Source organism: Cyprinodon tularosa, unplaced genomic scaffold (assembly GCF_016077235.1).
Source record: "Cyprinodon tularosa strain WSP-4 unplaced genomic scaffold, ASM1607723v1 ctg399, whole genome shotgun sequence".
Classification (NCBI taxonomy): domain Eukaryota; kingdom Metazoa; phylum Chordata; class Actinopteri; order Cyprinodontiformes; family Cyprinodontidae; genus Cyprinodon; species Cyprinodon tularosa.
In genome coordinates this window covers 537,933-565,376 of record NW_024039117.1, presented here as the reverse complement: position 1 = coordinate 565,376, position 27,444 = coordinate 537,933, and the positions used below count along the sequence as shown (strand labels likewise).

The following is a 27,444-nucleotide window of genomic DNA, read 5'->3' as shown; positions in this document are numbered from 1 at the left end:
ACTTTGACGGCTTTATATCCTCCACAATTATTTGTTTTTTATTTTGTCTGTGACTGCTTTTGTTCATTTGGCAGCTCGTGTGAGGCGTTAGCTGCAGACAGAGTTTAGGTGACCTTTGAACCATTTTCTGGTGTTTAAATGCTTTTGTAATCATCAAAAATCCCCCATAATCTTTGAACCCTAGTGGCGAACAGCCCACATGGAAACAGATAAAAACCAAATAACACTTTTTCTAATGATGGAGTCACTGTAGGAAAAATCCTAACATTTCAAGTTGAACATTGATAGTTCAAGAAGTCTGTCATTTTTACTCTGATGAAATAATATCAGAGGATTAAAGTAAACCTCTGTGTACCTGAGTATGTTTTACTTTGCTGACATCTAGTGGCAAATTAAAGCATTACATGTTCGAGAAGCAGAGTAGGGATTTAGCCATACTCTATCTGGCATCTTTGAAACTGATTATAATCTACAAAATATAACGCCATCCATCCATCCATCCATCCATCCATCCATCCATCCATCCAGCCCTGGGTGATGGACTAACGGGTTCATATAATCAGGTATTTATTAATAATCATCTCTACACACAGATGATGAAATATTTTTTACATTAAATACTATAAAACAGGCTGATCTACAATGAAAAGACGACTCCTGTCTGAGATGGACTGGGGTCCGTTTCAAAAAGCAGGTTGTCTAAAACTCAGTTTTCTAAACCTGAAATGTGGGAAACTTTTCTGTTTCACAAAGAGTTTCCTCAATCTGTTTCTGTTGCCATAGTAACGTGCTCCCCAGAGCTAACCTGGTTACTTTCAGTAAACTCAGAGCGTCCTCTGTCTCCGCTCTCCTTACAGCCAATCCCTTGGTTTTAACGGCCTGCCATAGCCCACTTTCTATAAACTTACTCATCAACTCAAGCAACAATCTTCTCGCTCACCATCTTCCTCTCCTTTACAGCTGTAGCGCCATTTCTCTGTCCTCTAAACACATTTTTCATTTATTTTTTAATTTCTTCATTAAAATCTCTAGTTCCAGTGGGGGGAAATGGGCACTTCTGTCATCATGGTGACCATGGTCATAATGGCTTTTCATACTTGTTACGCACGTGCTCAACTCTGAGTGGTTCTACTTAGAGTTGATTTAACTAATACATAACAGCCGTTGTGAAACCGAAAACTCAGAGTTCCTGACTTTAGGCCAGATCAATTTAGAGTTGAGGATCTGAGTCTGTAATTGTTAAACCTGCTTCATGAAACGGAACCCTGATGTCTCATAATCAGTTTTGTTGTAAGGTGATCTATAGCAGGTCTGATGGCCATCAGGGTCTGACTGGACTGTAGATCCTGAAACCTCCTCCGATGATGTGAGGTGTGCTGCTCAGCTGTGGCAGAGCTTCCTGTTCCTCCACTGTGGTTCTGCTCCTCTGCTCACTGTGGACACACACTGGGTCATCAGAGATCAGACATCACAGAGTTCAACTTTCAGGATGGTCTGAGAGGTTCTCACCTATGGAGCCTTTTCTGACTGAGGTACTTCTTCTTTACATTGGCCAGCTCACTGCTCAGCCTCTCATTCTCACTTTTATACTCGTCCAACTTTGAGTCGAGCATCTTCACATTTCCCATCATTGCCTGCAGACATTGGACACAAGCATCCACTAAAACAGATGCAGATCCAGACGGGTCATAATAACAATTTAAACACAAACACAAAGGAAACAATAAATGACGAAAACATCAATAAATGTCACTGAGTTGGTTTTATAAAGGCAGGGAGGAGCACCTGTAGCTTTTTGGTTCGCTCTCTGATGGTCCAGCGGCATCGCTGAAGCTGTTCCGCTGCCTCAGGACCAGGTTGCCGGGCCAGAATCTGCTTCAGTTCTTCATACAGCTTCTCTTTTTCCTACAATTGAAAAACGAAAATTCAGAGAAGCTTTATCAAAGAGGTTTCTTGAATTTCCTTCTTTCATCTGCGGAATATTGAAAAAATGAGAAATCTCCTGTCCAGGGGTGAAGCTGAGAAACTAGTCCATGCATTTGTTACTTCAAGGCTGGACTATTGTAATTCTTTACTATCAGGAAGTCCACAAACTGTAGTTAAAAGCCTTCAGCTGATCCAAAATGCTGCAGCCAGAGTCCTGATGAAAATGAAAAAGAGAGATCATATCTCGCCTATCCTGGCTTCTCTTCATTGGCTTCCTGTTAAATCCAGAATAGAATTTAAAATCCTCCTTCTCACATATAAAGCCTTAAATGGCCAAGCTCCATCTTATATCAGAGATCTGATTGTTCCTTATGTTCCTAACAGAGCACTTCGCTCTCAATCTGCAGGTTTACTAATCGTTCCTAGAATTTCTAAAAGTAGAATGGGAGGCAGATCTTTTAGTTCTCAGGCTCCTCTCCTGTGGAACCAACTACCAGTTTTAGTCCGTGAGGCAGACACCCTGTCTACTTTTAAGGCTAGGCTTAAAACTTTCCTTTTTGATAAAGCTTCTAGTTAGAGTGGCTCAGGTTATCCTGAGCTATCTCTATAGTTCTGCTGCTATAGGCTTAGACTGCTGGAGGACATAGGGACCCCTTTTCACCATTCTGCTTCATTCTATTTCTATTCTCCCACTCTGCAGAATCTGTTAGTTCAATCTCTAACGTTCTGCTCTCTCTGCTTTTTCTCATAGTAGCTTCATCTGGTCTGTTCCTGTTTGGCTGTGACTCCATCCTGGAGAGAAATATCAGCTGTGCTGCTGCCATCAACACCTTTGTTTCTAGATGTTGGAGCTTGGCTTAATCTTTAGTGTTTGTTCCTGATTCTCTCCTAGACATGGCTATGGGCTCGGCTTTTACTGTGACTAACTTTTCCTAACTTGTTTTCCAAAACTAGGAATGGGACAAAGGTGAATAATAGCTTTAAAGGTCAGTATATGAAGAACATTTCAAATGTTCATGCATAACAAGCTTTAGTGGGTCTGGAGGGTTCCATGTGATAGATCCACACAAAGCTTAAAAAAATTATTTGTAAAAACTGAAAATCTTTCAAAGGTATATTTTAATTAGAATGACGCCTCTGAATGAAAACAGACTCCGTGTAAGATTCATTGGAGAATGAACCTCAGTGAACAAACAGCATCTTGGATATCAGAGAAGCCAGCAGGCAGGAAGCTGATGAGAAGTTTACAGCAGGTTTAGGTTAAAACATCCCGAACATTGGACGGCTCACAGAGCTCCGATCAAACCATCGTCCGAGGCAGGAAACAAACATGGCCGCCTTCCTACTCTGCTCTGTTGCTTTGGCTCATTTCTTTCAAAATGGCTGAGAAAATCAGTCATTTATCTTCAGTACTGCAGCAGATGATGGCCTGCATCACATCAAGTCTAAATAAAACCTGGTTTACTGATGTCACTAATAAAATGTGAAAAGATGAAGGATTAAACATAAGAAACTTAAGACATGAAGGATCTGTGCTGGAACACAGAAAGGAACCTTTCTGGGCGGTGGAAATAAAGGACAGTTTTTTTTGTCATTTTGTCTTTACATAGGTGTGCCATAACCACAACTTCCCAGACGGAGGATTAGCCGGAGGTGGAGCATCTACCTGCAGCAGCAGTTCGCGTTCCTCCACCTCCTGGGTTTTAACAATCAGTCGTTTCTGCAAGGCATGGATCTTCTGGATGAGCTGGTATTTCCCGGGATCGTTGCCCTGCAGCACAACAACAAAGTATCCTGGTTCTGATCGGTTCCAAACCAAAGAATGTGGTCGCTCAGTGACGGTGGAGACCACCCGACCTAACAGGTCCAGTAGGAGCCGCTGAGGCGCTCAGCTGAAACCCACCTCTAGTTGCCTCCATCTATGAATATTGATGGGCTTCTGCTGGTCCTCCAGGACACGGTTCCTGGTTCTCTCTCTCAGCAGCTCTTCCTGGAGGTGGACCAGTTCTGTCCTGCAAGAAGGACAATTATTTGAAAGATCAACACAGCTTTCAAAAACCTCCAAAGCAGCGATAGAGTTGATTTCTTCCCGCTATCATTGCAGCCCCAACCGCTTTACACGGAAACAGAAGACCTCACCTATTCAGCCAGGCCAACAATTCCCTTTAACGACCCCCTTTCAGAGACATAGACAGGTATGGGGCATTGCAGGCTAACTAAGAAGCCTAACGACCCCCATTCCAAAGGGGTGGACCCGTTCATCCGTTTCTATTTGCATGTTTTCTAAGCAAAAACAAGGCTTTGTTGGGCTGCTGGATAAAACCTGGAACTAAACGCTATTTCTGACATTTTGATTTTAAAAAGCTTCCTGGATGGAAGAGAAACGTCTTGGAAACAACTTGGAAACAAACTCCTGTGGATTGTTTTCAATTTTCTTGGAATGACTATGACCTGGATGACAGAATCTTCACCAACATATGCAGAGAGTGAATTTCGTTGAGCTGTTCTTGTTTCCTCTGTCTCTCATTACTCCCTGCTGTCTCCTACTCTTTGTGGATCTCCTCCCCCTCTGTCACTACCCTCTGAGTCAGCAGTTACCTCAGCTCCTCTGTGTTGGGTAAGGTCCTGTCCAGGATGTTCCTCTTGCGTCGGAGCTTCTTGATCTCCAGCTTGAGCTGGTGGATTTCCTCCAGCCTCTGGTTGTAGTGGAATTCGCCTTTGCTGAGGATCGACTGCTGGATCTTGATCTTCTCGAACAGCTGAGCTCGTTCATCGTTGCCCTGCAGCAGCTGTTTGCTGAGGCTGTCCCGCTCTCTGGTTACCTGAGACCACAGACAGGTTTAGACGGCAGTGGGAGACGCCGTCTGATCCTGTTAGCGTCCTGCTTTACCTGCTCCAGCTGCTTCTGCTGTTGCATCTGTTCATCCTCTAAGGTGGTTTTCATCAGCTGGAGTTTCTGCTGCTCTGCTCTCTGGCTGTCAACCAGCTGCTTTGTTTCCTCCAGCTGCAGTTTAATGGATTGTAGCTCCCCCTAGAGGAGGAAGATGATGTCAGTTACTAACAAACTGGATTTTCTACAGAGGTGTCAAACGTATTCATGTTTATTATTCAACTAGAAGCATGATGCTACTTTTACACCCGATGGGCTTTGAGCAACAAAGAAGCTTCTGCTGCTTTATTTCTGATGCTCGTCCACATTAAGGTCAGACATCCAGTAAAGTGAGTCCAGATGTGTCTGATTCTTCTGTGTTTAATGCCAGAGAGCAGCTTTGCTATATTAGCTGTGATCAGCGGGTAGAAAGTAGTTAGAATCTATGTTGAAGTGAGAAAGTCCTCCTGAAAACATGGTCTGTGCAGTCAGTTCATCCAGATTACCATCCTGCCTTCAAAGATTATTTCTCTGTGGGAGCCGCTCAGACCCCCACATACCGGCGCTGCGCTGTCACTGGGAATCCCCAGCAGCAGCTGCCTCAGGCCCGCTCGCCTCTCCAGGGTTTTCCCCTCCTGTTGGTGGCAGCTGGAAGTAGATGTTAGCATTTTTCAGGTCTGTGCTACAAACTGCAGGCAGCAGGATAATAAAAGCCAACATATTCTGCCGGCAGGTTTCTTCATTTGAAGTTAATCTAGGCGTTAATAAACTGTTTCAGAGGAGTGATCATAGCGCTCTGCATCAGCAGTGCTGTGTCTGACTCCCTGCCAGCTCCCAGATCAGCTTCTCTGATTGGTTGATGTGGAGCTGCTCCTGCTGCTCTAGTCGTGCTGTAGGTCATGTTGACCTGACTTGATGCGCGTCAACCATTGACTGTCAACCAGCTGCTTCAATCACGTGCGGTGTGAACGTACCATAATACCTAGTGTTTATCGTTTGTTTTCCTCTCCACTGTCGCTACAAGCAAATTCATTGTCTGGGCAAAACTAATTATTTTGATGGTTTTTATTTTTTTAACACCAACAGGCCATAATGAAGTTAGGCTTAAATGACACTAAATTAACGAGTCTATTTTTTAAATGTAAGGAGTAGAAAGTAAAAATTTGTCTCAAAAATAATAATTCCAGTAAACTAAGGAAACAAAGTATTTTCACTTTACTTGACATCTCTGATTTTGTGTGACAGGCCAAGAAATAATAAATGCTTTTAGTTGTTTCTTTTCAAATACAATTCTGAAAAGTGTGGCATGTATTTGGTTCTGGTCACCTTTACTGTAATACCGATAAAGTCAAAGTCTGGGCAACCAAGTGAAAACATAATTTCCAATTTTTAAATATATTTGCTTGTGTCTCACATCCAATAATAACATTTGAACTTTTTAACTGTCATTTGATAAACGGTGGAAAGGCTCAGTGGCAATAAATTAATTCAATATAAATATCATCACAGTGTAGTTAAAGATATCAGACTTCAGTTGAACTCCTCTGCGTTTAATCACTGGTATACAGTCCAGGGCAGAGGTGGGCAATTCCAGTTCCTGAGGGCCGGTATCCTGCAACTTATAGATGCATCTTTGGACCAACACACCTGATTCAAACGGCTGACTTACCTCATCAGTATGCAGTCAGTTCCTCCTGAGTCTTCTCAATCATCTAATTACTTGATTCAGGTGTGTTGAACCGAGTGGTGCCTCCAGAAATGTTTGATAGGGGGGGCCAGATGGGATCACTAAAAATTAGTGATGGGCAAGTGAAGCCTCATGAAGCAATGAAGCTTTCCAACGCAAAGTGTTGAAAAAAGTTCATTACTCGATGCTTCATTCATCACTCACTAGTGACATCTGCTGGTGAAACTGTAACAGCCTTGTTACTCAGTTGGATCATACTTCCAAATATTAGGAAATGCAATATTGTCACAAAGTTTTCATCAAACTCATGTTTAGTAAGAGGAGAATCCTATTTAATTGTCATGTTTTAATGATTAAAATGATTTGTAGCCAATCTAATCCTTGACCATCAGTGGTGGTGTTAGGTTTTCTTTTATGTCATGGACTTATAAGACAATGAAGATATGTGTTACTTTAATGTATTGAGAACTGAGTGACTGTTGCTGCAGACTCTGTATACTTTGAGCTTGAAACTTGCTTCCTTAAAGACAGAATTTGTTTAAAATCATCTCTTCCTAGGAATTCTAGTTCTGATTCTTAATATTAAGTTACACATAGAGTTTGCCTCTTCTAATGGCTTTTAGTCTGGTTTTGATGTGTGATTCTGATGCATCTCCTGATTAAACAAAAGAAAATATAGAAATTTCTGGATTTTAGGTTTAATTGTTTTTATTTAGGAATAGGACTTTTTTCACTGTTTCAGGTTGTGATTGTGATCTGTCATCTCATAATACTCCCACATATGAGAGGTTTTTCCCTTTTTTGACGGCTCCATTTCAACCACTGCTGATGAAAACTGTTCTGCTGATACCAAACCACCTACTACAACCCATGACGCAACAGGATTCATCGCGCTTTTATTTTGAAAACCGACACACAAAATGAAGCAGTCACGTGACCAATGCAATGCGAGGCCTCGTTTGTTGCCAGTCACGTGGTTTTCAACAAGACAACAGAGGCCTCGAAGCGGGGCTTCATTGACACGCCCCCTTATTTCTCGGTTCAAGCCTCGAAGCCTGGCTTCAGATATCCCATCACTACTAAAAATGTGGCAATTAAAACTAAAAGCCATAATTTCAGGTTTTGAATCTTCTACTGTGATAAACCTGCCTGTAGAAATCAGAAAGACTTCAGCAACACCTCCTCAGATCTTGGTTTATTGGGGGATTTTTGATGTTTCGTCTCTGGCTGTGCAGAATGGGATGAAATGCTAAACTGATGCTGCTACAGTTTACACTGGTGAGTGAGTTGGCCAGTGGGGTGGTCAGGGCATTGCACAGGGTGGCCATGGCCCCGCCCTGGTGGCACCACTGGTTGCAGGAAACCGGCCCTAAGGAACTGGAATTGACCAACCCTGGTCTATGGGTTCGTTTTTTATTTGTCATCTTTTCCAAACCTTTGCTTAAAGGTCATCAATGTGTGAAATTGTATCAATCGTGGGGAGTGGTGGCCTAGTGGTTAAGGCCAACTGCTCCCCAACGGGATGGGTTAAATGCAGAGAGTGGATTTCGTTGCTCTGTACTTCTGAGTGCATAATGACAATAAAATGCTGGAAAAACAGAAACCCTCCCCTGCCCCCCCGGGGGAGCTGGCTTGGAGCGGTACCTTCAGGGCCTCGCTATCCTTCTCTAAGCGCTTCTGCTCCTGCTGATCTCTGATCAGCGCCTGCTCCTTGCCAATGATCTCCTCTTTAAGCCGGGCAGCATGGTTATTCATAGTCTTCAGTTTTCTTTTCATCTCTGTGATCTCCTCCTAAGGAAAGAAGGGAATATGGTGAGTTTGTTTGTTAAATAGACTGGATATATAAAATAAAAGCAGTCAAAGTGTGAGCGTCCAGCTCCTCCCTCCCACCTGACACTCGATCAGGTTTCTGCTGTAGAGATTCCTCTCTGTTACCACGGACTCCAGCTGGTTCTCCTGCTGTTTGACTTTAGCCTCCGACTCAGTGACCTTCTTCCTCAAATCAAAAATCTCCATCTCTTTGCCTTCAACAGCTGTGATTTTTTGCTGCACCTGCAGAAAAACAAAAGCAAAACAAACAGAAACATCTCTATAATAAAGAGGATGGGAGGAGGTTCTGATGTGTCCGTCTGCATGACCTGCCTTCTGCATAAGGCCGCTGCTCTCATTGACGTATCGATCGCGCTCCTTCTCCAGCTGCTGGATGATCTTTCGCTGCTTCTGGGCCTCCTGCCGGTACCCAGAGATCTCATTCTCCAAAGTTCTCTTATCCTGCTCCAAGAGTTTCAGAAGATTCTGCTGTTTCTCAGCGGAATGCAGAGCTTTGGTCATGTTCTGTTAAAGGGGAGATAAACAGCGAAGCCCCATGCAGAAGGTGACGGGCTGTTAGTCCGGTTCTGCTGATTTAACCCCAGACTAAGCAGAATGATGGGAAACGTTTGTTAGATCTGGATCTTGGATCACCTTGTGCAAAGTGTCCCTCTCTCTGATCAACTCCTCCTTTGCCTTTTTATCAATTTCCACTTGCTTTTTGGAGGATTCAAGCTCTGCATATTGTTGAACATGAAGAAAAACAGAAAACACATTTTGAATCTCTATATGAAATAACCTAGACATTAGCGGCTAACAGAACCTGCTAATGGACCCAGCTGAGCGGAGCTTCTATGAACCGAACTCTAAAACACAGATGATCAGAAACAGATCAAACCTTTGCAGTGGCGGTCAAAATAACGTGTAACTCTAAGCATGCTAATCTTTAAAACATGTGGTGCAGTTAGTAAAAGTCCTGAACTCGGTTCAACTCAGCTCATTTATTGATAATCAGCCATATTAATTCACACCTGGGCTCATTTAAGTCTGTTTTTAAAATGCAGTTCAATCAGACTGACTGGTTAAAGGTTGAGTCACTGACTTTGCAGCTTTTAATCCTCCTGGATAAACATATAGGGAGGCGACAGTGAAGAGGAAAACTCCCTTTGAACAGGAAGGAACCTCAATCAGAACCAGGCTCAGCGTCAGTGAACTGGAGACACTAGAGGTTTAAGCAGAAACGCGAAAGGAACACAGAAGCTCTGATCTAAGAAAACTTTCTATGTGAGACAAAGGTAGGTGTAGCCACTGCAGCAATTTGATCAACCAGAGCAACAGCTAAACAGTGACCACTAAGCCTAAATTCAGGTCTAGGAAAAGAAAGAGAGAAGAATTAGTTAATCCCAGTAAAAGCTCAGCCAACAGCAATAGGAGAGAGACAGAGTTAACCACTGAGACACAGAACCAGGTGGATCATCTAGTGAAAAGACGAGGAGAACAGAGAGAAAATAACGGCAAAAGGTAAGATAGGACAACAACAGAATTAAACAACAGAAATAGAATGAGGCAGAAGAGGGAAAAGGGGTCCCTATGTCCTCCAGCAGTCTAAGCCTATAGCAGCATAACTATAGAGATAGCTCAGGCTAACCTGAGCCACTCTAACTATAAGCTTTATCAAAAAGCAACAGCAGCTTTGAGAAAAAGTTTAATTCAGTTTAATTCAGTTCAGATTATTTCATAAAATCCTAGCTTCCTTTCCGTGCCACACAATTTCCAGTGATGAATCCGCTTTTCAGTGTGAGGAAGCTCAACGTCTGTCGTTGTTTCCTGCATCTGGAAGCCCTGATTAGACTATTGTTTGTCGTATCCACTTCCCAAAAGCCGACTCTGTGAAGGAAATTCACCAAAGGCTGCCTTCTTCACCTGACTCACCGCAAACTTCCTGAATGTTAGGGGCGCCGCCTTGTTGGTTTGCTGGTTTACCTCTAGAGAGCAGTAGTACAATTGATCGCCACTAGGAGGCGAGGAACCGTACTAGCATGGTGTGTAAACGGTCTTAAGGAACCAAGCTCGGCACGGTTAACTGATCCAAGCTTGGCACGGATCGGTTTTTAGAGGGTAGTGAAAATGGGGCTATTGATTCTGCAGCAACCCCTAAAAAAGTTTTGGAGCCCTCTTCATCAACCATTTCCAGCTGACCACTAGCTCCCAGATTGCTCAATACTCCCTGCAAAGCCCTGTGGCTTTAAAGGCAGCTGTGACCATCGTGCTTTATAGTCCCTATATGCAGGTTTTGGTTGGCAAAGTTTCTGAGCAGTGGTAAGTCTGACGCCATTTTGATGGATCATCCTCTGCAGGTTAAATCCACCGCTGCCTTAACTGTTCCCTGTTTTCTGCAATGATGGATCTAAGATAGTTTGGAGGATCCTTGGTCACGTGTTTCCACTTTGACGTGGCTGTTAAAACGCATCTGCTCCCACCGAGCATGATGACCAAACTCCAGCTTCCACACAGCTGGTCACTGCTGCTGTTCGTCAAATGGTTCTTCTACCTTAAATCCTACAGAACCAGCGAGCGGCTACTTTCTGCCTATAGCTCCTCTTCTCTGCTTCATCTTGGGTTCTGTGAGTGATGGACGAGAAGAACCTGTTGGGTTTCTTTCAGTGGAGGTGAGACTTGAACAGTGAACGGGTCTGAGGAACACTCTTAGCTTTATGCCACAATCAACAATATCATTTTTATTTTGATAACAGGAATTCAGGTTTTAATTGTTGGTAAATTAGATGTGGAGTTTATATTGTAGGTTTCATGCTATCTATTCATTCTATCTATTAGTTAGGGGGTTTTCTGGGTGTATTTAACTCCTGCTAGTTGATAAATTGGTTAATAACCCATAGGAAAGCAAAATCCAAGAAGAGATCTCATTGTTGTTTCTTTCATTTCTCCTAGACACAAATGAGCTATTTTTGATACTAAGGTGAGACCAAAGGTTTTTTCTCCTGCCTCTCAAATTCAACTCAGGAGAAACAATCACACATAATCTCATGTTTGATCAAAACAAGAGATCTCTATATGATCTGAAATATGTCTAATTTCAGCCTCCTAAACATGAGACCATGAGATCAAAGAAAGAGCTCAAAGAAAACTCAGCTATGACTCCCAAGATCTCATTATTCTTCTCAAATATGTCTCAGTTTTCTCATAGTGACCTCAGAATAAACATCCAGAGTGTGTCTTACTCTGATCAAAAGAAGAGATCACTAAATGATATTAAATAAGTCTCGTTTAAGTCTTCCGAAAATGGATAAGAGAAGCTCCATGAAATCTCATAGAGTTACTTGCATGAGTATTTTGATTTTACTGGACATACTACATTTCAAATTCTGCATTGTAATTATTGTATTATATTACTCTAAGTTCCTTACCTTGTAACTTACAAGAAAACAAGAAAGAAAATAATGCACTTTTAAATTCCAAGTTTTCCAATTTATTAATAAAATAATAAAAGTCAACATAACTAGACAACCAACCGTTTCAGTATTATGTTTAGAGATTAATGCAAATTCATCAAGGATGCATGTAAGTACTGTACAGAAATCATACAGAAAAAAGAAAAAAAAATGTGGTTAAGAAACATGAATCCTCAGTGCACATACAGTGAGAATGAACTATATTTCAAATAATTTGTAAGTAAGGTAGTAATAATGGAAATAAAATATTCACTGGGCCAAAGACGAGAGCGGGCTGGGTCGGACGTCCAGAGCAGCTGATTGGAGGTTTGAATTTCAAACTGACACTTTGAGCGGGACAGTCCAGTCGGGACCAATTATGTCTGCAGTCTCTGAAGTGGCACCTGTTGACATTGTGCAGTGGAAGTTGTCTGGAGTGAAGGTAAGTTTTGAACTTCTTACATATAAGTTAGTTTTGTAACCGTCGACAGCATTATACATTGATATGCTTGATAAAAATGCACGGATATCAGTAGTCAATTTATTTTAATTTTGGGCGGTGAATTTTGAACGACCATGCAGTCTCGAATCAAGCTAGCTACTAACATTACAAGTAGCATGGTTTCCTTTGATTTTTAGCACACTTGGAAGTTGGTATCAATGTTGTGTTTGTGAAAATGTCCATATAAATTAACCTTTTAAGTAAGAGCGCCCACTGTACAAAGGGCTGCGTGAAATGCGTGCTGCATAGACATAGGAAGCTAGTAAGCTAACATGTAGCATACCAAAATGATGCTAACCACACAAACAAGGTGTCATATGAAAGTAGAGACTCTGCTGCGTCACCAGTTTTCTGTCTATTTGTCACGCACTCCCGCCACGCCATGTATTTCATTTTTCACGCTAAAAAATATATAATACATTTCTCTGTTCTGTTTAAAAGCTTGTGACCATGGTGAAGTTAGTTTCAGGTTGGATATTCGACACTGCTGAATCTACTGTATGCGACTACAGTATGTCTGACTAACCAACCTGAAACTAACTTCACCATGGTCATTAACAGCGGTGACGGTAAGAAAGCCGGTGAATCAGATCAATAAGACGTCAGTTTATGATTGGTTCACAGCGGTTACGTTCAACAGCACAAGACATCTAGAAGTAGAGTCTTTTATTGATGAGTAAAGACAGTTTAGTTATTTGAAGAAACATGATCTGAAGAAGACATGTTTAGTTTAATAAGTCCAATATGGACTGACTATGTATACGTAAATGTATGTATATGTAGTGTTTAAGTGTGTGTAATTTTCACTGTTCTCTGCACTTTGCATTAAATCATAGTCATATCGATATTGAGATATTTGGGTTCAATATCGAGATGCGATCATTTGGCCATGAAGCCTAGAGGGTTTGGTTTGTCTTGGATTTCTTATCTTGTATGTGATATATGAAAGTATTAGATTGCTAACGTCATGCTTTTTAAACTGCCATTTACAGAATGACATCTGGATCCAACTCAAAAAGACAGAGGTTACCTTCAACCAAAATGAAAGATCATGTACAGCTGCGAACTGAAGAGGAAGAGGAGGCAGCTGGTGAGTTATTGTTAATTTACTTACTGTTATTTTTTACTTTTAACTTATCAATTGGTAATTAAAGGAAAGTATAAGTAGAATAGCTGATTTTTAAAGATCCCCTACATGCTAAACTGTATACAGTATAAACTACTTTAATAATAATTTAGGTCAAATTGACAATCAATTAATATATATATTTAATATATAATAATATAAATTTAGCTGCTAGACTCAAGATGTGTCTTAATTCACTGTCAAGCAGCGGCGGCACCAGAAAATTATTATTGGGGGGGCAATGGCCACAACAAATACCAACAAATAAATAATACTATAATAGATATAGATTTACTGTTCCCGGGCTAATACACTACATATTGTGAAATGCACATTACTAAATGTTTATCATATAACAAACACAAGCACATTTAACTACTTGTATTTAATGAATCAACAAATGCCAAACAAGGTTAAAAAAACAATACAAATCATAGCCACCACAGAGAACATTTGTGGGTTCACTAGAGCAGAGGTCTTCAACAGGGGGTCCGTGATCCCTAGGGTGTCCGCGGAGGTACCGCATGGGGGTCGCGAAACTTGGTTGATTCATTTTTTTTTTTTTATATATTCCCTCCTGAATTGAAATGTCTTTAAATCCACATTAACATGAAATCAACAGACTGCAGTAAACAGATAAATGGAGGCAGAAGATGTATTTCAGTCATCAATGCTCACATTCAGCGACACACAGGAGCTCTTTCAAGCTGGGCACCGTTTCATTTACAACACCTGTCCCATCAACCAGGAATCAGAAATACTTTAATAATCCTAGGGAAGGATTACTTTAGTTACATTACTCCATCTGTAATAGAGTGACTATAGGACCGGTTGATATAACACAATTTCATACAATATATATATTTAGGGGGTCCCCGCTCCATCTCACCATCAGTTTGGGGGTCCTTGGCCTGGAAAACGTTGAAGAACCCTGCACTAGAGTGTAACTGTGAGAATTGTAGCACAGTGTATAGTTACAGTATACTCGTGTATAGTGTAATACAGTATACTCTTACCACAGTCTCTTAACTCACTAAATCTTTTTTCTCTCTCCTTCTGTTCTCCTCTCCTTCACTCCACACCTCTCTTCCTCTCCTCTTCCCCTCTCTTCTTCTCTCAGTGTACAGTATGTGCATTGGAAACAAGCTGGCTGCTCATCTCAGAGGGCTAACCATAAATAAATCTGAAATCTTTAAGTTTCAAAAAGTTATGTAAATGAAAACTCAATATAAAAGCTGGATTTATATTGATATTATAGGACATATCTTGTGTTCTTTTGAAATGTACTGTTGTGAAATATGACATGTTAACTGTGACATGGTTTTTGGTTTATTTTAGGTCACTTTGCATTTGTCACTTTTGAGGATGGCTACACTGCCAAAATCTTTAAAACATGTGACATTCTGGATGCGAATGACAGCCACATTGGACAGTTGGATGTCTTGAGGCCAGGAGAAAGAGTCCTAGCCAGATGGAGTGATGGGAGATTTTACAGCGCCACTGTGAATTATATTGGGCCAAATACAGGCATGCAAAAAAACCCAAAAAGGACATAAGAAAGAATATCCCTGCAGATGTATATTATCGCCAGCACTCCTCCCCCAAGTTGACTATCCACTCTTTAACAAATGTCAGCGCACACTTTTTGCCATCGCCTCCTGTCCAGGGGCCTCCTTCCCAAGGCCACGCTCTGCCATCGCCTCCTTCCCAAGGCCACGCTCTGCCATCGCCTCCTTCCCAAGGCCACGCTCTGCCATCGCCTCCTTCCCAAGGCCACGCTCTGCCATCGCCTCCTTCCCAAGGCCACGCTCTGCCATCGCCTCCTTCCCAAGGCCACGCTCTGCCATCGCCTCCTTCCCAAGGCCACGCTCTGCCTTCGCCTCCTTCCCAAGGCCACGCTCTGCCTTCGCCTCCTTCCCAAGGCCACGCTCTGCCTTCGCCTCCTTCCCAAGGCCACGCTCTGCCATCGCCTCCTTCCCAAGGCCACGCTCTGCCTTCGCCTCCTTCCCAAGGCCACGCTCTGCCTTCGCCTCCTTCCCAAGGCCACGCTCTGCCATCGCCTCCTTCCCAAGGCCACGCTCTGCCATCGCCTCCTTCCCAAGGCCACGCTCTGCCTTCGCCTCCTTCCCAAGGCCACGCTCTGCCTTCGCCTCCATCCCAAGGCCACGCTCTGCCTTCGCCTCCTTCCCAAGGCCACGCTCTGCCTTCGCCTCCTTCCCAAGGCCACGCTCTGCCATCGCCTCCTTCCCAAGGCCACGCTCTGCCTTCGCCTCCTTCCCAAGGCCACGCTCTGCCTTCGCCTCCTTCCCAAGGCCACGCTCTGCCTTCGCCTCCTTCCCAAGGCCACGCTCTGCCATCGCCTCCTTCCCAAGGCCACGCTCTGCCTTCGCCTCCTTCCCAAGGCCACGCTCTGCCTTCGCCTCCTTCCCAAGGCCACGCTCTGCCTTCGCCTCCTTCCCAAGGCCACGCTCTGCCATCTCCTCACACCCTCAAACAGTACACTACCCTGTACCCTCCGAAACGGCCTAAGCCACTCCACCTCAATGTGGATTCGCCAGTGCAATGTGAGTCGCAGGCACACAGTTCAACCAATATTCTGATTCCTTCCACAACCAAGATGATGCTAGTTCAGACTTCTCGCCCTGAGACAGATGAAAATCTGAGCACAAGTTCATCTTCTTGTGCAACACCCTGATAGTTGACAGAAGCCCTCAAAGTGAATATGGAGAACCCATTGAGGATGTAGCACAGAGTGACAGAAGGTCCTGGCAGCCATGTCAGAGGTGTGGTCCAGAGTTGAGAAAACTTGAAAAAGAGAAGAAGAGGATGGAGGACATTCTCTGCAGCATAAGTAAGTCTATAATGTTAACTCTATTGTGGTTAATAGTACCTTTTGATAACCAAGGGTGTATACTGTCATTAAGAGCTGTACATCAACACTTCTTTTATCCTTTTTGTTTTTCAGAGCCAGAAGACATCAGAGTGGCTCGAGGATTTCTTAAAAATGTTGCTCTGTACCAGGAGAGCCCTGCAGCCTTGATCCACCCGTCACAGAAGGCTCTTCAGGAGCTCTTTCCCAATAGTGGCCTGTTCCTGTCATCCTTCAAGCTTGCCTCCATAATGCACCAATGTGACCATGACAGCCTTCGACTTTTCCATCTCCTTTTTGAACACTTCTTCACCGCAGAGGAGTGCACCAATGCAGTGGCTTTCGGACGACATGGCAAGATACCAGAGGGGAAGCAGCTGCTTGACCAAAGCAAAGTTGATGGAATTCTGAGTGAGTAGTTTTTCTGGTGTAATGACTGCAATGTTCTAGCTACTTTCTAGTATTTTGCCTGCTTGATTTGTTGTACACTAGTTACTTGATTGTTGTTGTTTTTTTTGAGTAAATATATTTTTAATATGATTAGATTATGAAAGTCTACAGTGGCCGACAAGGGTCAAATGGACAGCAACGGCCCAATACGTCTCAGTTTGAGAAAACAGCTTCAAGTACAGAAATGATGCAAAATCACAAAATCAAACACAAGTCTAAACGACGTACAAAACGAGGAACGTGTTGCAAATTAAAAAACGCATCATAAAAAATGCATCATTATCAAACGCACTGCAAATGGAGAAACGATCTGTAAACCGAGAAAAGATCTGCAAACGAAAAATGCTGCATGCTCCAAACCTGCAGGGGGAGCCCTCAGCGTAACAGCTCAATAGAGAGACACACGGGATGGAGAGAGACAGAACAGCTGACTAAATCACAACGGTGTATGAAAATACAGCAGGAACCGCTTATAGTGATCACGGATATAGTAATCAGCTGCTTTAGGATCCAGAGGACAGAATAATTTCTATACAAATGCTGTTTAAATAATTTGGTTATAGTGATCAAGAAATCCACTTATAGTTTTATTTTTGGGAATTTTATGAATGAAAACATGCAAAAACTATTTTAAAACTACGTGTATTTTATTTTTTACTCGCAGCAGGACACAGCGCAGCTGTCCCATCCAGAGCTGAGGAATGCAGTTCACATTTTAAAGACTGGTCTCCTGCATGTTGGTTTTAAAAACTTTGACCTTTTACATGGTTTTGAAAAAGAAGTGAACTTGGTGTTAGGCAAAAGTAATTAAACTTGCATGATACTTCTCAAAAGAAGCATTTGAAACGACTGAGTTTAAAATCAGAATAAAATTCAGTCAATGCTGAAGCTGTCTGTTTCCATTTTTCTCATTGAAAAACGATACAAATGGCATTTAGATGATGTTCTGCATAAAATATTAAGTGAAACAATAAAAATCCAGTTATAGTAATCAACTGCTTATTGTGATCATATTGACTCCAGACCAACGTGATCACTATAAGCGGTTTCCACTGTACAGCAGGAACGGTAATATGACTTTTACTTGATTTTATATATATGTTTATATATGTTTGCATGTAGATTAGCCTGCTTGATATAGGTATGGGAGACTGTGATAAGAGGGCTTTTTAATGTATTATTAAAACAGGTGTTTTATATCAAGCAGGCTAATCTACATGCAAACATGTATATACATATATATATATATAAAATCAAGTAAAAGTCACATTACCGTTCCTGCTGTATTTTCATACACCGTTGTGATTTAGTCAGGTGTTCTGTCTCTCTCCATCCCGTGTGTCTCTCTATTGAGCTGTTACGCTGAGGGCTCCCCCTGCAGGTTTGGAGCATGCAGCGTTTTTAGTTTGCAGATCTTTTCTCGGTTTACAGATCGTTTCTCCATTTGCAGTGCGTTTGATGATGATGCATTTTTGATGATGCGTGTTTTCATTTGCAACACGTTCCTCGTTTTGTACGTCGTTTAGACTTGTTTGATTTTGCATCGTTTCTGTACTTGAAGCTGTTTTCTCAAACTGAGACGTATTGGGCCGTTGCTGTCCGTTTGACCCTTGTCGGCCACCGTAAAAGTCAATTAAGAAATTGAATGATACTGAATGTAGCTCCTGGTGTGTTGAGAGATGCACAGGAAGGCTAAGATGGATATAAACAGTCCTTTATTTTAACCCTTTGATACACTGGCACTGCAAACCCATTCTAATGCACAAGATGGATCAAAAATTACCTGTACTTGTGTCATGCATAGCTGAGTGTTTCTTTGCCATATCTTTTAAAATCAATTTATTTCATCATTTAATATTCCTAATATTAAATGTTTTCTTTGCCACTAGTCATTATTTCCTCTTATTTTAATAATCAAAAACATTATACACTTAGATGGAACCATTGCTATATAGAAATGTCATTTCACAGATAGTTGAATGAACATAATAATGTATTAAAATATGCTAGGAAAATATCAAACTAATTTAAGTCTCTTTTCTCCGTTTTTTTTTTGCAGCCTATGTGAGGCGGTGCGCAACGATGGAGAGCTGGAAACCAGTAGAGGAGGCCAAGCTTAAAAAGGCCCTCATAAATAAATGCCGTCACAGGTCAGTACAGTGACTGGCTTTACAGGCATAATGTTTACAACAGCCCCTTGTTCACCAGTGTGCCCTCTTGTTCAGCAGTTGTGAATTTTTTCACTGTTTATTAACATGTTGTTACACCAGTGGTTCTTTGGGATAATGTGATTGCTGTCACTTTTACAATGTATGGCCTGGTTCACTCTTGTAAAATGGTATGCACACTGGTATGCGTGTTGAATTAATGCAAAATAAATGAGGCTAAAGTTCATTCACAGTTGTTTCTTATTTCTTCCATTTTAATCTCAATTTTCTCTTACCTTAGTCTCAAAGTCATTCTGACATTAACTCAGTTTTTCTCCTAAGGGGAGGGGTTTAGGAGCAATAATTCAGATTGAGGTGATCTCAAGAAGAGAAGCAATTGAGCTCCGTCTTACAACTCTTTAGTGCTCCTCCTGGCTTTTTAGGAGCAATAAGCAAGACATGAATGAAATAAAAAAGATGCAATTATGAGATCTTATCTATGACTATCATTTCTCCTACAAGTCTCAAAAAGTCATTCTCACAATATCTCAATTTTGTTCCTAAGGGGGGGTTTAGGAGCAATAATTCAGATTGAGGTGATCTCAAAAAGATACACAATTCAGATTGAAGAAATCTCATAAAGATATTCAATTGAGATCTCCGTACTGTCTTGAGAGATCAAGAAAAGACTATCCTGAGCAAAAAAGTTTTCCTCTGGGAAAGTGCACAGTCCAGCTTACATCCACTGAAATGTAGACATCCATGTTTCTAAGAAAGAAAAACTCCAAACCTTTCTCTAGAGCAGCGATCTGAGCTTTCAGCGTCTCCGTCTGGACGTCTAGTTCAGCTTTCTGGTCCTCCATCTGGTGGATCTTCTTCTGGACCGCCAGTCTCATCTTGATTTGTTTGGCAACCTCCTGACGAATCTGAGCCAGCTCTTCCTCTCTTACCTGGTGGAAACGTAAAAGGCGGGAAATGAAAGGACAGCGGAAGCCGTTCATCACTCTGGCTCTTCTGTCTTTCACAGAAAAGAACTGAAATGATGAGAAACAGGCTGGGTACCTTCAGCTCGTTTTCCCTCTGATGGTTCTCCATAGAGAGCTGTTCCTTGGCTGATGACAGATGGCCACATTCCTGCTGCAGTTTGGTGTTCTTCACCTGAGTCTGCTCCAGTTCTTTGGTGCAACGTTCATGTAAAACCTGTGACAGAGGAACGGACTTTGGTTGGACAGAATTACCTTTATAAATGTTATTAAATAAACTCATGCTTAACCTTCTCCCAGTGGAATAAGGGACCAAAAGGCAGAACAGACTTCAGTCCTCAATCTGCTCTTAAATCATCAAAAACTACACAAGTTCTGTCCTCAGGAAACTTTATTTTAATATCTGTTTCCCCTAAGCTCAGATGTGCGGACGACAGGGTCCTTTACTAGTGGGCGACAGTGGCGTTGGATGTAGGAGTTTGCCCTGAAATGGAAGGATTGACGGTTCAATCAAGCCCCGTTCAAGCCTCTGACTCTCAGTGTCGTTGTGTCCTTGGGCAAGACACTTCACCTGCATTGTCTACTGATGGTGGTCAGAGGGCCCGGTGGCGCCAGTGTACGGCAGCCCCGCTTCTGTCAGTGAGCCCCAGGGCAGCTGTGGCTACAATGTAGCTTGCCACCATCAGTGTGTGACTGTGCGTGAATGAATGTAGTGTAAAGTTCTTTGGTCAAGTCTCCTGACTTGAAAAAAGGCGCTATATAAGTACATGCCATTTACTATTTAGTGGTTCCTAGAATTTCTAAAAGTAGAATGGGAGGCAGATCTTTTAGTTCTCAGGCTCCTCTCCTGTGGAACCAACTACCAGTTTTAGTCCGTGAGGCAGACACCCTGTCTACTTTTAAGGCTAGACTTAAAACTTTCCTTTTTGATAAAGCTTCTAGTTAGAGTGGCTCAGGTTATCCTGAGCTATCTCTATAGTTCTGCTGCTATAGGCTTAGACTGCTGGAGGACATAGGGACCCCTTTTTCATCATTCTGCTTCATTCTATCTCTATTCTCCCACTCTGCAGAATCTGTTAGTTCAATCTCTAACGTTCTGCTCTCTCTGCTTTTTCTCATAGTAGCTTCATCTGGTCTGTTCCTGTTTGGCTGTGACTCCATCCTGGAGAGAAATATCAGCTGTGCTGCTGCCATCAACACCTTTGTTTCTAGATTTTGGAGCTTGGCCTGTTTTTCAGTGTAGACCTGTTTCGGGGCCGCCTGTGGAGCTGGTTGACAGTTGCCTTTTGTATCTATGCTTCACTGATCATTTATTGAACAGTATGGAATAATTTAATATTTAAAGAACTTTCAGAAGATTGAATTCTGAATATAACCGGACTTTTCCTTTAAGCTCTTTGAGTATTATGGATCTATCTTTTGTTTTTACCGACAGATGAAACATAACTTCTTCAATATGATGACGTTTCTGACATCTTAACGTAACGTCCGCTCAGACGTTCCTGCTCACCTTCAGATCTTTGAGCTGTTTCTCCAGCCTCTGCTGCTCCTCTCTGGCCTTCTGGCCCTGCATGTTCACAGCTTTGATCTCAGCCTCCTTGGCCTCCATGTCAGCGTGCAGCTGCTGGACCTCCTTGTCGAGCTTCTCCTTCAGCCTGATCTCTCTGGAGATCTTGTTGTGCTGCACCTGGAGCTCCTGTTGAAGCTAGAGGTAGAAGTGCAGAGCAGCAGCATGTGGATCTGCATCCATGGTTACATCTATCGTTGAAATCTACCCAACATTCACGGCACCTTTGAAATTTTCTGCGCAGCGCCCTCTCTTTCTGTTTCCACCTCTTGCTGAGTTTCCGTTGCCTTCTTTAACTTTTCTCTTAGATCTTCTACCGTTGTCATCAGCTGGTCTCTCTCCTTGGTCGTCTCCTCAATCATTTGAATTAAATCCCTTAGAAACACCACAGTTATCACCTCATTCAGAGAACTGACAGGACCACAGGCAGACTGCAGGCCCACTAACTTACATCCGCTCCTGTTGTCCGGTCTGTTGCTCAGCTGCGTCAGAAAGCTTGGAAACATCTTCTTTTAAACTCCTGATGGTCTCCATGTCCTTCTTCTCTTTATCATGAGCTGCATCAACCATTTTCCAGGCCTCATCCAGCTCCTAAACCGATAATAAATCCTTTTGTTGAATCCCTGAAATGCATTAATCTTCCAAGTAAAGCTGGATAAATCATTTTGGATTTAACCACCACAGGTGTGCAGAAGTTTAAACTATCATGGAACAAACTGCTGTGGGACAGTAAAGAAGATCTACTGAGCAGAACAACCTCTCAGGACTCTGACCTTCTTTAGTGACGCTATCGTCGCCTCGTCTTCCTCAGACAGTTTCAGGGCAGCTGCCATTTTGTTCGATGTGGACAAAATCTCTGCGTTCAGCTCTCTGCATTTGGACATCAGCCTTTGTTCATTGTCCTTTGACTTCTCCAGAGCATGGAGCAGTTTCTCGTACTCCAACCGAATCCGGTTGGAGCTCTCATCGTGTGCCAGCCCACTGAGGACAACCTGGAAGTCCTCCAAGGACTCAGAGGAGTCATTTCCTACGGATTCCTCCCCCTAGGAAAACAGCAGCAGGGACAGAGAGACACAGTAAATGGTTTGAGGGGAAGCAGATCAAGGCGCCTCCCAGCAGGTGATCACATCTGATGTGAACGAAATCACGGGCTGTGATTGACAGCAGAGCACTGGAAAAAATGTCATTTTTTTCTTATATAAGTGGATTTTTTTTCTTGAATTGAGAAAGTAAGTGAGACACTTTGCCAAACGAACAAGACGATTTACATTTAAAATAAGAAAAAATAATTGCATTGTCTTATTTCAGATGCATGAGTAAAACACTCATTCCATTGGCAAATAATCTTACATACCTGCTTCAATTAAGGCTAAATACGCTTAATATAAGAAATTTTTACTTATTTCTGGTTCATTTTTGCAGTGAGAATCCCTCGCTGCCTCGGGTCTAAAAATAAAACAAAAACATTTAAATAATAAAGTTTTTCTGCCGCATTTACCATCAACACTAAAACATATTACATTCAGCTTATTTCTAATGTCAGTTTCCTTTACCTCTTATCAAAAAGTAATTCATGCAAATGTGCTTAAAACGCAGCAATATGACTCTAAAAAACAAATGTTTTATTATTATATATCAGTTGCATAATAAATAAAATGACACACTACCTATAATTGGCATATTAGAACAGAATAGAAAATCACTTTATTGTCCCACAATGGGGGAAATTCTGGTGTTACAGCAGCAAAAAGATTGTTAACAAAATGGTCACACAAATATGGACCTTAGAAAAATGTATAAGAATAACATAATAGTGAAGAGTTCAAAGATAAACACTAAAATACCGTGCTGTAGTGTTTTAACAATATAGAACTTTGCACCTGGAAAATAAATAACCAATATGCAGCTATGAACATTTTTCCAGTAATGGATATTTGAAAATAGATAAACATCAGAGATGTGCAGAATGACAGCAGCAGGTTATTTAATTGACTAAGGTAGAAACTGAGCAAAATCAGCATGAATGGAAGAACTGGTTGAGGTTGCTGGGAACAGTGGTGGTTCTAGAGTCTTCCAGCTGCTGGGAGGAAGGATCTGTGATAACGCTCCCTGGTGCATTTAAGGTGCAGCAGTCTGTCACTGAAGGAGCTGTCCAGTTCAGCACCAGCTTCATGCATGGGGGGGGGGACATTATCCAACAGAGATGTTCGTTTAGTTAGGATCTGTCTGTTTCCTCCTCCTGCACTGAGTCCAGAGGGCATCCAATCAGAGCTGGCCTTCCTGATCAGCTGATCCAGACGCTTCCTCTCAGCTACAGATAAGCCACTGCTCCAACAGACAGCTCCATAGATGATGGCTGATGCCACAACAGTCATATTGTAAAAAGAAAAGATTTAAAATATATTTTTAAACCCTTACTTGTTCATTTAGGTCAGTTTGGATGTACTGGGTTAGGATTGGTTTATTTTAAACCCACCTGACTGGTTTTTAAGACTTAATTCTAATGGTATCTATCATACACCATCACAGTAATAATCATATAACAGCTGATATACAATTTATAACAACAGGTGTGTGGCCAAAGATATATTTATTTCAATTATCTAATTTTTTTACAGTCTGTCTAAAATCCATCTAAACATCTATGTGTGGATCTTGACCCAACAGCCATAGAAGTCTTATTTCATTAAAGCAGTTCTAAAGATGACAGTTAATGCTGGAAAAATGCTCCATACTGCTCCAATCACTTCTTTCTAAACCGCCAATCAGCCCCCAAAAGAAGAGAGAGATATGGCTGAAAAACAGAGTGAATACCAGGAAGAACAGGTCCGGTTTGGCATGTTGTTTGTCCAGAATCATCAAACCCAGCCAAGAATAGAAGCAGGCTGCTGACAGTTGGAGTCTGACTGGTTTTGATCCAGTGGAAGGTTCTGGTTCTTTGGACCGGGTCAGTGTCACGGTTGGTGCAGGTTTTGAGGACCCAAATGCAGAGGCGAGGAGGCAGAGGTGAGATCTTGAAGATTTAATGAAATAACTGAGGCAAAAACCAAAGGAAGGAACCAAAAAACCAGACTACTACAGGTGAAAACTCCCACAGGGAGGGAGAGTATATGAGACTGAACAAAGACAGGACTAATGAGCTGATTGGGAGCAGGTGTGAACAGAGGATTCTAGAAGGAAGCAAGGGAGACCAACACAAGAGGGCAGCAGAGGGCAACCAAGAAAAAAATAAGAACTCCAATATATCCAGGAAACACTACAAAATAGGAATTAAACCAATAAAACTGGAGACAAAGGAAAACATGGATCAAAGTGAAACTGAAAACTAAAAAGAAAACTTAACAGAACCAAAACCGGGACAGTAAGCCAGGCTAGATTAGGATTTAAATTAAACTGGATGCAAACAAAATACTCTCTACTCTAAAAACTTTTATTTGACACCTTATTAAATATTACTTCATCCCACATTTAATGTGAAATAGAAATATAACTGGAACATGATATGGAGTAGATTTTATTTAAAAAATGTAGACTAAATATAAAATGTTGTTCAATGTTAGAAATCACAGTAAAGCTGGAAAAGTGTTAACCCTTTATAGGGCACTCAGTGAAATACTCCAGGAATAGACCTTATTGTCTTTGTAACATTCAAAAATATGAATATGTTTTATGGCAAAAATTTATGTCAATATAATAACAAGAAACGCCAACTTGCTCAAATATATTAAGAACAATAACAAAAGTGCTTCTAGAAGAAATTCATGAAAAACACTGAGAGAGAAGGAAACACATTTTATTTGGTCCAACATAACCTAAGAGGCATTAATACTGATACTGGTACTGACATCTTTTAGTTTATAAACCTAAATATAATTGTCAACTGGGCTTATTAACTTTTTAATTTTACTTTTTAACTTTTCAATTAGCTTTTTACCTTTTTTCTTGACTTGTTTTTTTTAACTAACTTTCCAGTAGGTAATATATCATTCAAGGGCTCATCTAATTGATCAAATGCCAAAAGAAGATGTACAGCCATGTAGCAGGATCTTTGCTGAACGGCTGGATATAGATATTGGGCACCTAGACCTCACGGAGGGACGGGGGGGACTCAGGGGCGGGTTTACCATTAGGCCATACTAGGCGGCTGCCTAGGGCCCCACGTCCCTGGGGTCCCCATAAAACTCTTGTTTCCATGTATGGTTAATACAACTATTCCTTATTTGTGCACATTAATTATGTTTTTGATAAAAATCCTTTGGCTAAAATGCCTTCGAAAACACTTATAATAAGACAGCAGCAACCACTTGAAAACAAACCATGCAAAGACCAGTGTTGCTAACTTAGCGCTTTAGTCGCTATATTTAGCCACTTTTCAGACCCCTCTAGCACTTTGATTTCTAAAAAGCTCCTAGCGCCAAATCTAGAGACTTTTTTCTGCTACTGGAGACTTTGGAGACAACATCTAAAAGCAGCGAACTCTGCTCTCCAGAGCAAGTAGATTGGTAACCCCGCCTCCTGCTCTCCTCTATCTTGTCTGCTGTCATGATTCATGCAGCTATTATTTCATCCAAATGAAAAATGGAGAACAGATAAGCAGATCATGGCTTGTCTACAGTGAAAAGAAGGACTGGGTTATTTACTTTGGCCTTTTTGGAAACACAGGAAGGAGCAATCAGCTAAGTGAGCTTAGTGCTTGGAAAAAATCTTTCATTCCTTTAGAGACAGCATGAAAAGTCAGCTGAGTACAAAACATAGAGAGGAAAACAAGAAGAAAAGGGACAAGAAGAGAGGGACACAACCTAGAACAGATAATGGATGTCTATTCTATTAATATTTCTCTATCTGTAGAATGGGTCTATTTTATGTGTTGTCTCCTCAGTTCAGAGGGGCCCCTGCCTGTGTTTGCCTAGGGCCACACATTTCCTACATCCGCCCCTGGGGATACTCCATATGTAAGGGGTATGCAAGTGATCAAAAACGGTAACTTGCCCTGTAAAGTGTTTAAGTATACTTGGATTATAACAGTGTACTATACTTTTATAAAATACCAGATCGTCATCACAGATATAAATAAATACATCATAGATTCTTTTCTATAAACGTTTTATTTCTGAAGAGAAAACCTCTAAGATTACCTTTTTTTTTTTATCATTATGTGATGTTTGAGGGCTGAAATTAACATGAAGGATTCCTATGTCTCTGCTAGCGTTACCATAGCAACAGCTAATGCTGTAAACCAAACTCACCTCCATCAAACCGACTGAAAAGATCAGAAATAATTCCTCATTAAAGCACTGCACTCCTTCAGATCCAAGCGAATGTTGACACTTGTTTCTATGGCAACAGCAGTTCTCGCGGGACTACGAAGGAGACGGGGAAAAAAAGACCGGTTTCCTAGCAACCACTAACTAGTTGTTGATTTTTTGCAGGCATTTTGTAAACTCTTTGTGATCTATGGAGCTTCTGAGTATTTGATTTTATCAGACAACATTATTAATGGACTTTTAATTGTATAATACTTAATACTTATAATAAGGTACTCAGAAAATTATCATCAGCATTATCTTCTTGCAAACAGACTCGCAGTGATGTTTATAGAAATTCTCTTTGAAAGACTGGAGGGATTCCTCTGCTCTTACTGTTTTAAACTGTGGATTAATTCTATCCTTATTATTATATTAAAATCGTCACTGATGATAAAGACTTAAGGATGATCATTAATATGCTGAACTATTAATCCCATTAACACTTGTTATCTTATTTATGAGTAAATATATTATCCGTTAATGTGGCTCTGTTAAGTGTGACCCTGCTTGGTCTGGTGATTCTGGGAAAAAAGCTCAAACTCTACCTGGTATTAATGAACTCTTCAGTGGGTTTATGGTTATCTGAGTGAAGTAGATCTATATTAAAGGAACAGTTCGGTCATATTCAGAGTAATTTTCATGTGAATGTGCTTTACTGGAGGCATCCATGTTTGTCAAAGAACACTACTGCCACCTACTGGTTTGTGACGTCACAGTGCGGTATCGGCTGTTGATCGAGTCCCAGTGCTGTATC

The 27,444-nt window shown here is 41.5% G+C and overlaps 1 protein-coding gene across 1 annotated transcript; it reads right to left on the bottom strand.

The window, feature by feature from the left end:
- Window positions 1-535: 535 nt before the first annotated feature.
- Window positions 536-26,717, bottom strand: cfap58 (cilia and flagella associated protein 58). Its single transcript, XM_038297817.1, has 18 exons — window positions 26,631-26,717; window positions 22,158-22,427; window positions 21,836-21,975; window positions 21,609-21,759; window positions 21,328-21,522; window positions 19,897-20,034; window positions 19,625-19,784; window positions 8,946-9,028; window positions 8,625-8,816; window positions 8,373-8,534; window positions 8,127-8,273; window positions 4,817-4,957; window positions 4,525-4,748; window positions 3,830-3,938; window positions 3,593-3,697; window positions 1,786-1,905; window positions 1,510-1,634; window positions 536-1,433 (listed from the first exon to the last, which is right to left on the bottom strand). The coding sequence occupies exons 1-18, from the start codon at window positions 26,634-26,636 to the stop codon at window positions 1,322-1,324; spliced, it is 2,580 nt and encodes an 859-aa protein (XP_038153745.1). The 5' UTR covers window positions 26,637-26,717; the 3' UTR covers window positions 536-1,321.
- Window positions 26,718-27,444: the final 727 nt, after the last annotated feature.

Bases quoted from the DNA above. Each gene is read 5' to 3' on its own strand.
- cfap58 (XM_038297817.1), bottom strand. The intron at 21,976-22,157 runs GTCAGAGTCCTG...TTATCGGTTTAG, and splicing joins CGATAGCGTCACTAAAGAAG to GAGCTGGATGAGGCCTGGAA. The intron at 19,785-19,896 runs GTACCCAGCCTG...CGTTTCCACCAG, and splicing joins AGAGGGAAAACGAGCTGAAG to GTAAGAGAGGAAGAGCTGGC.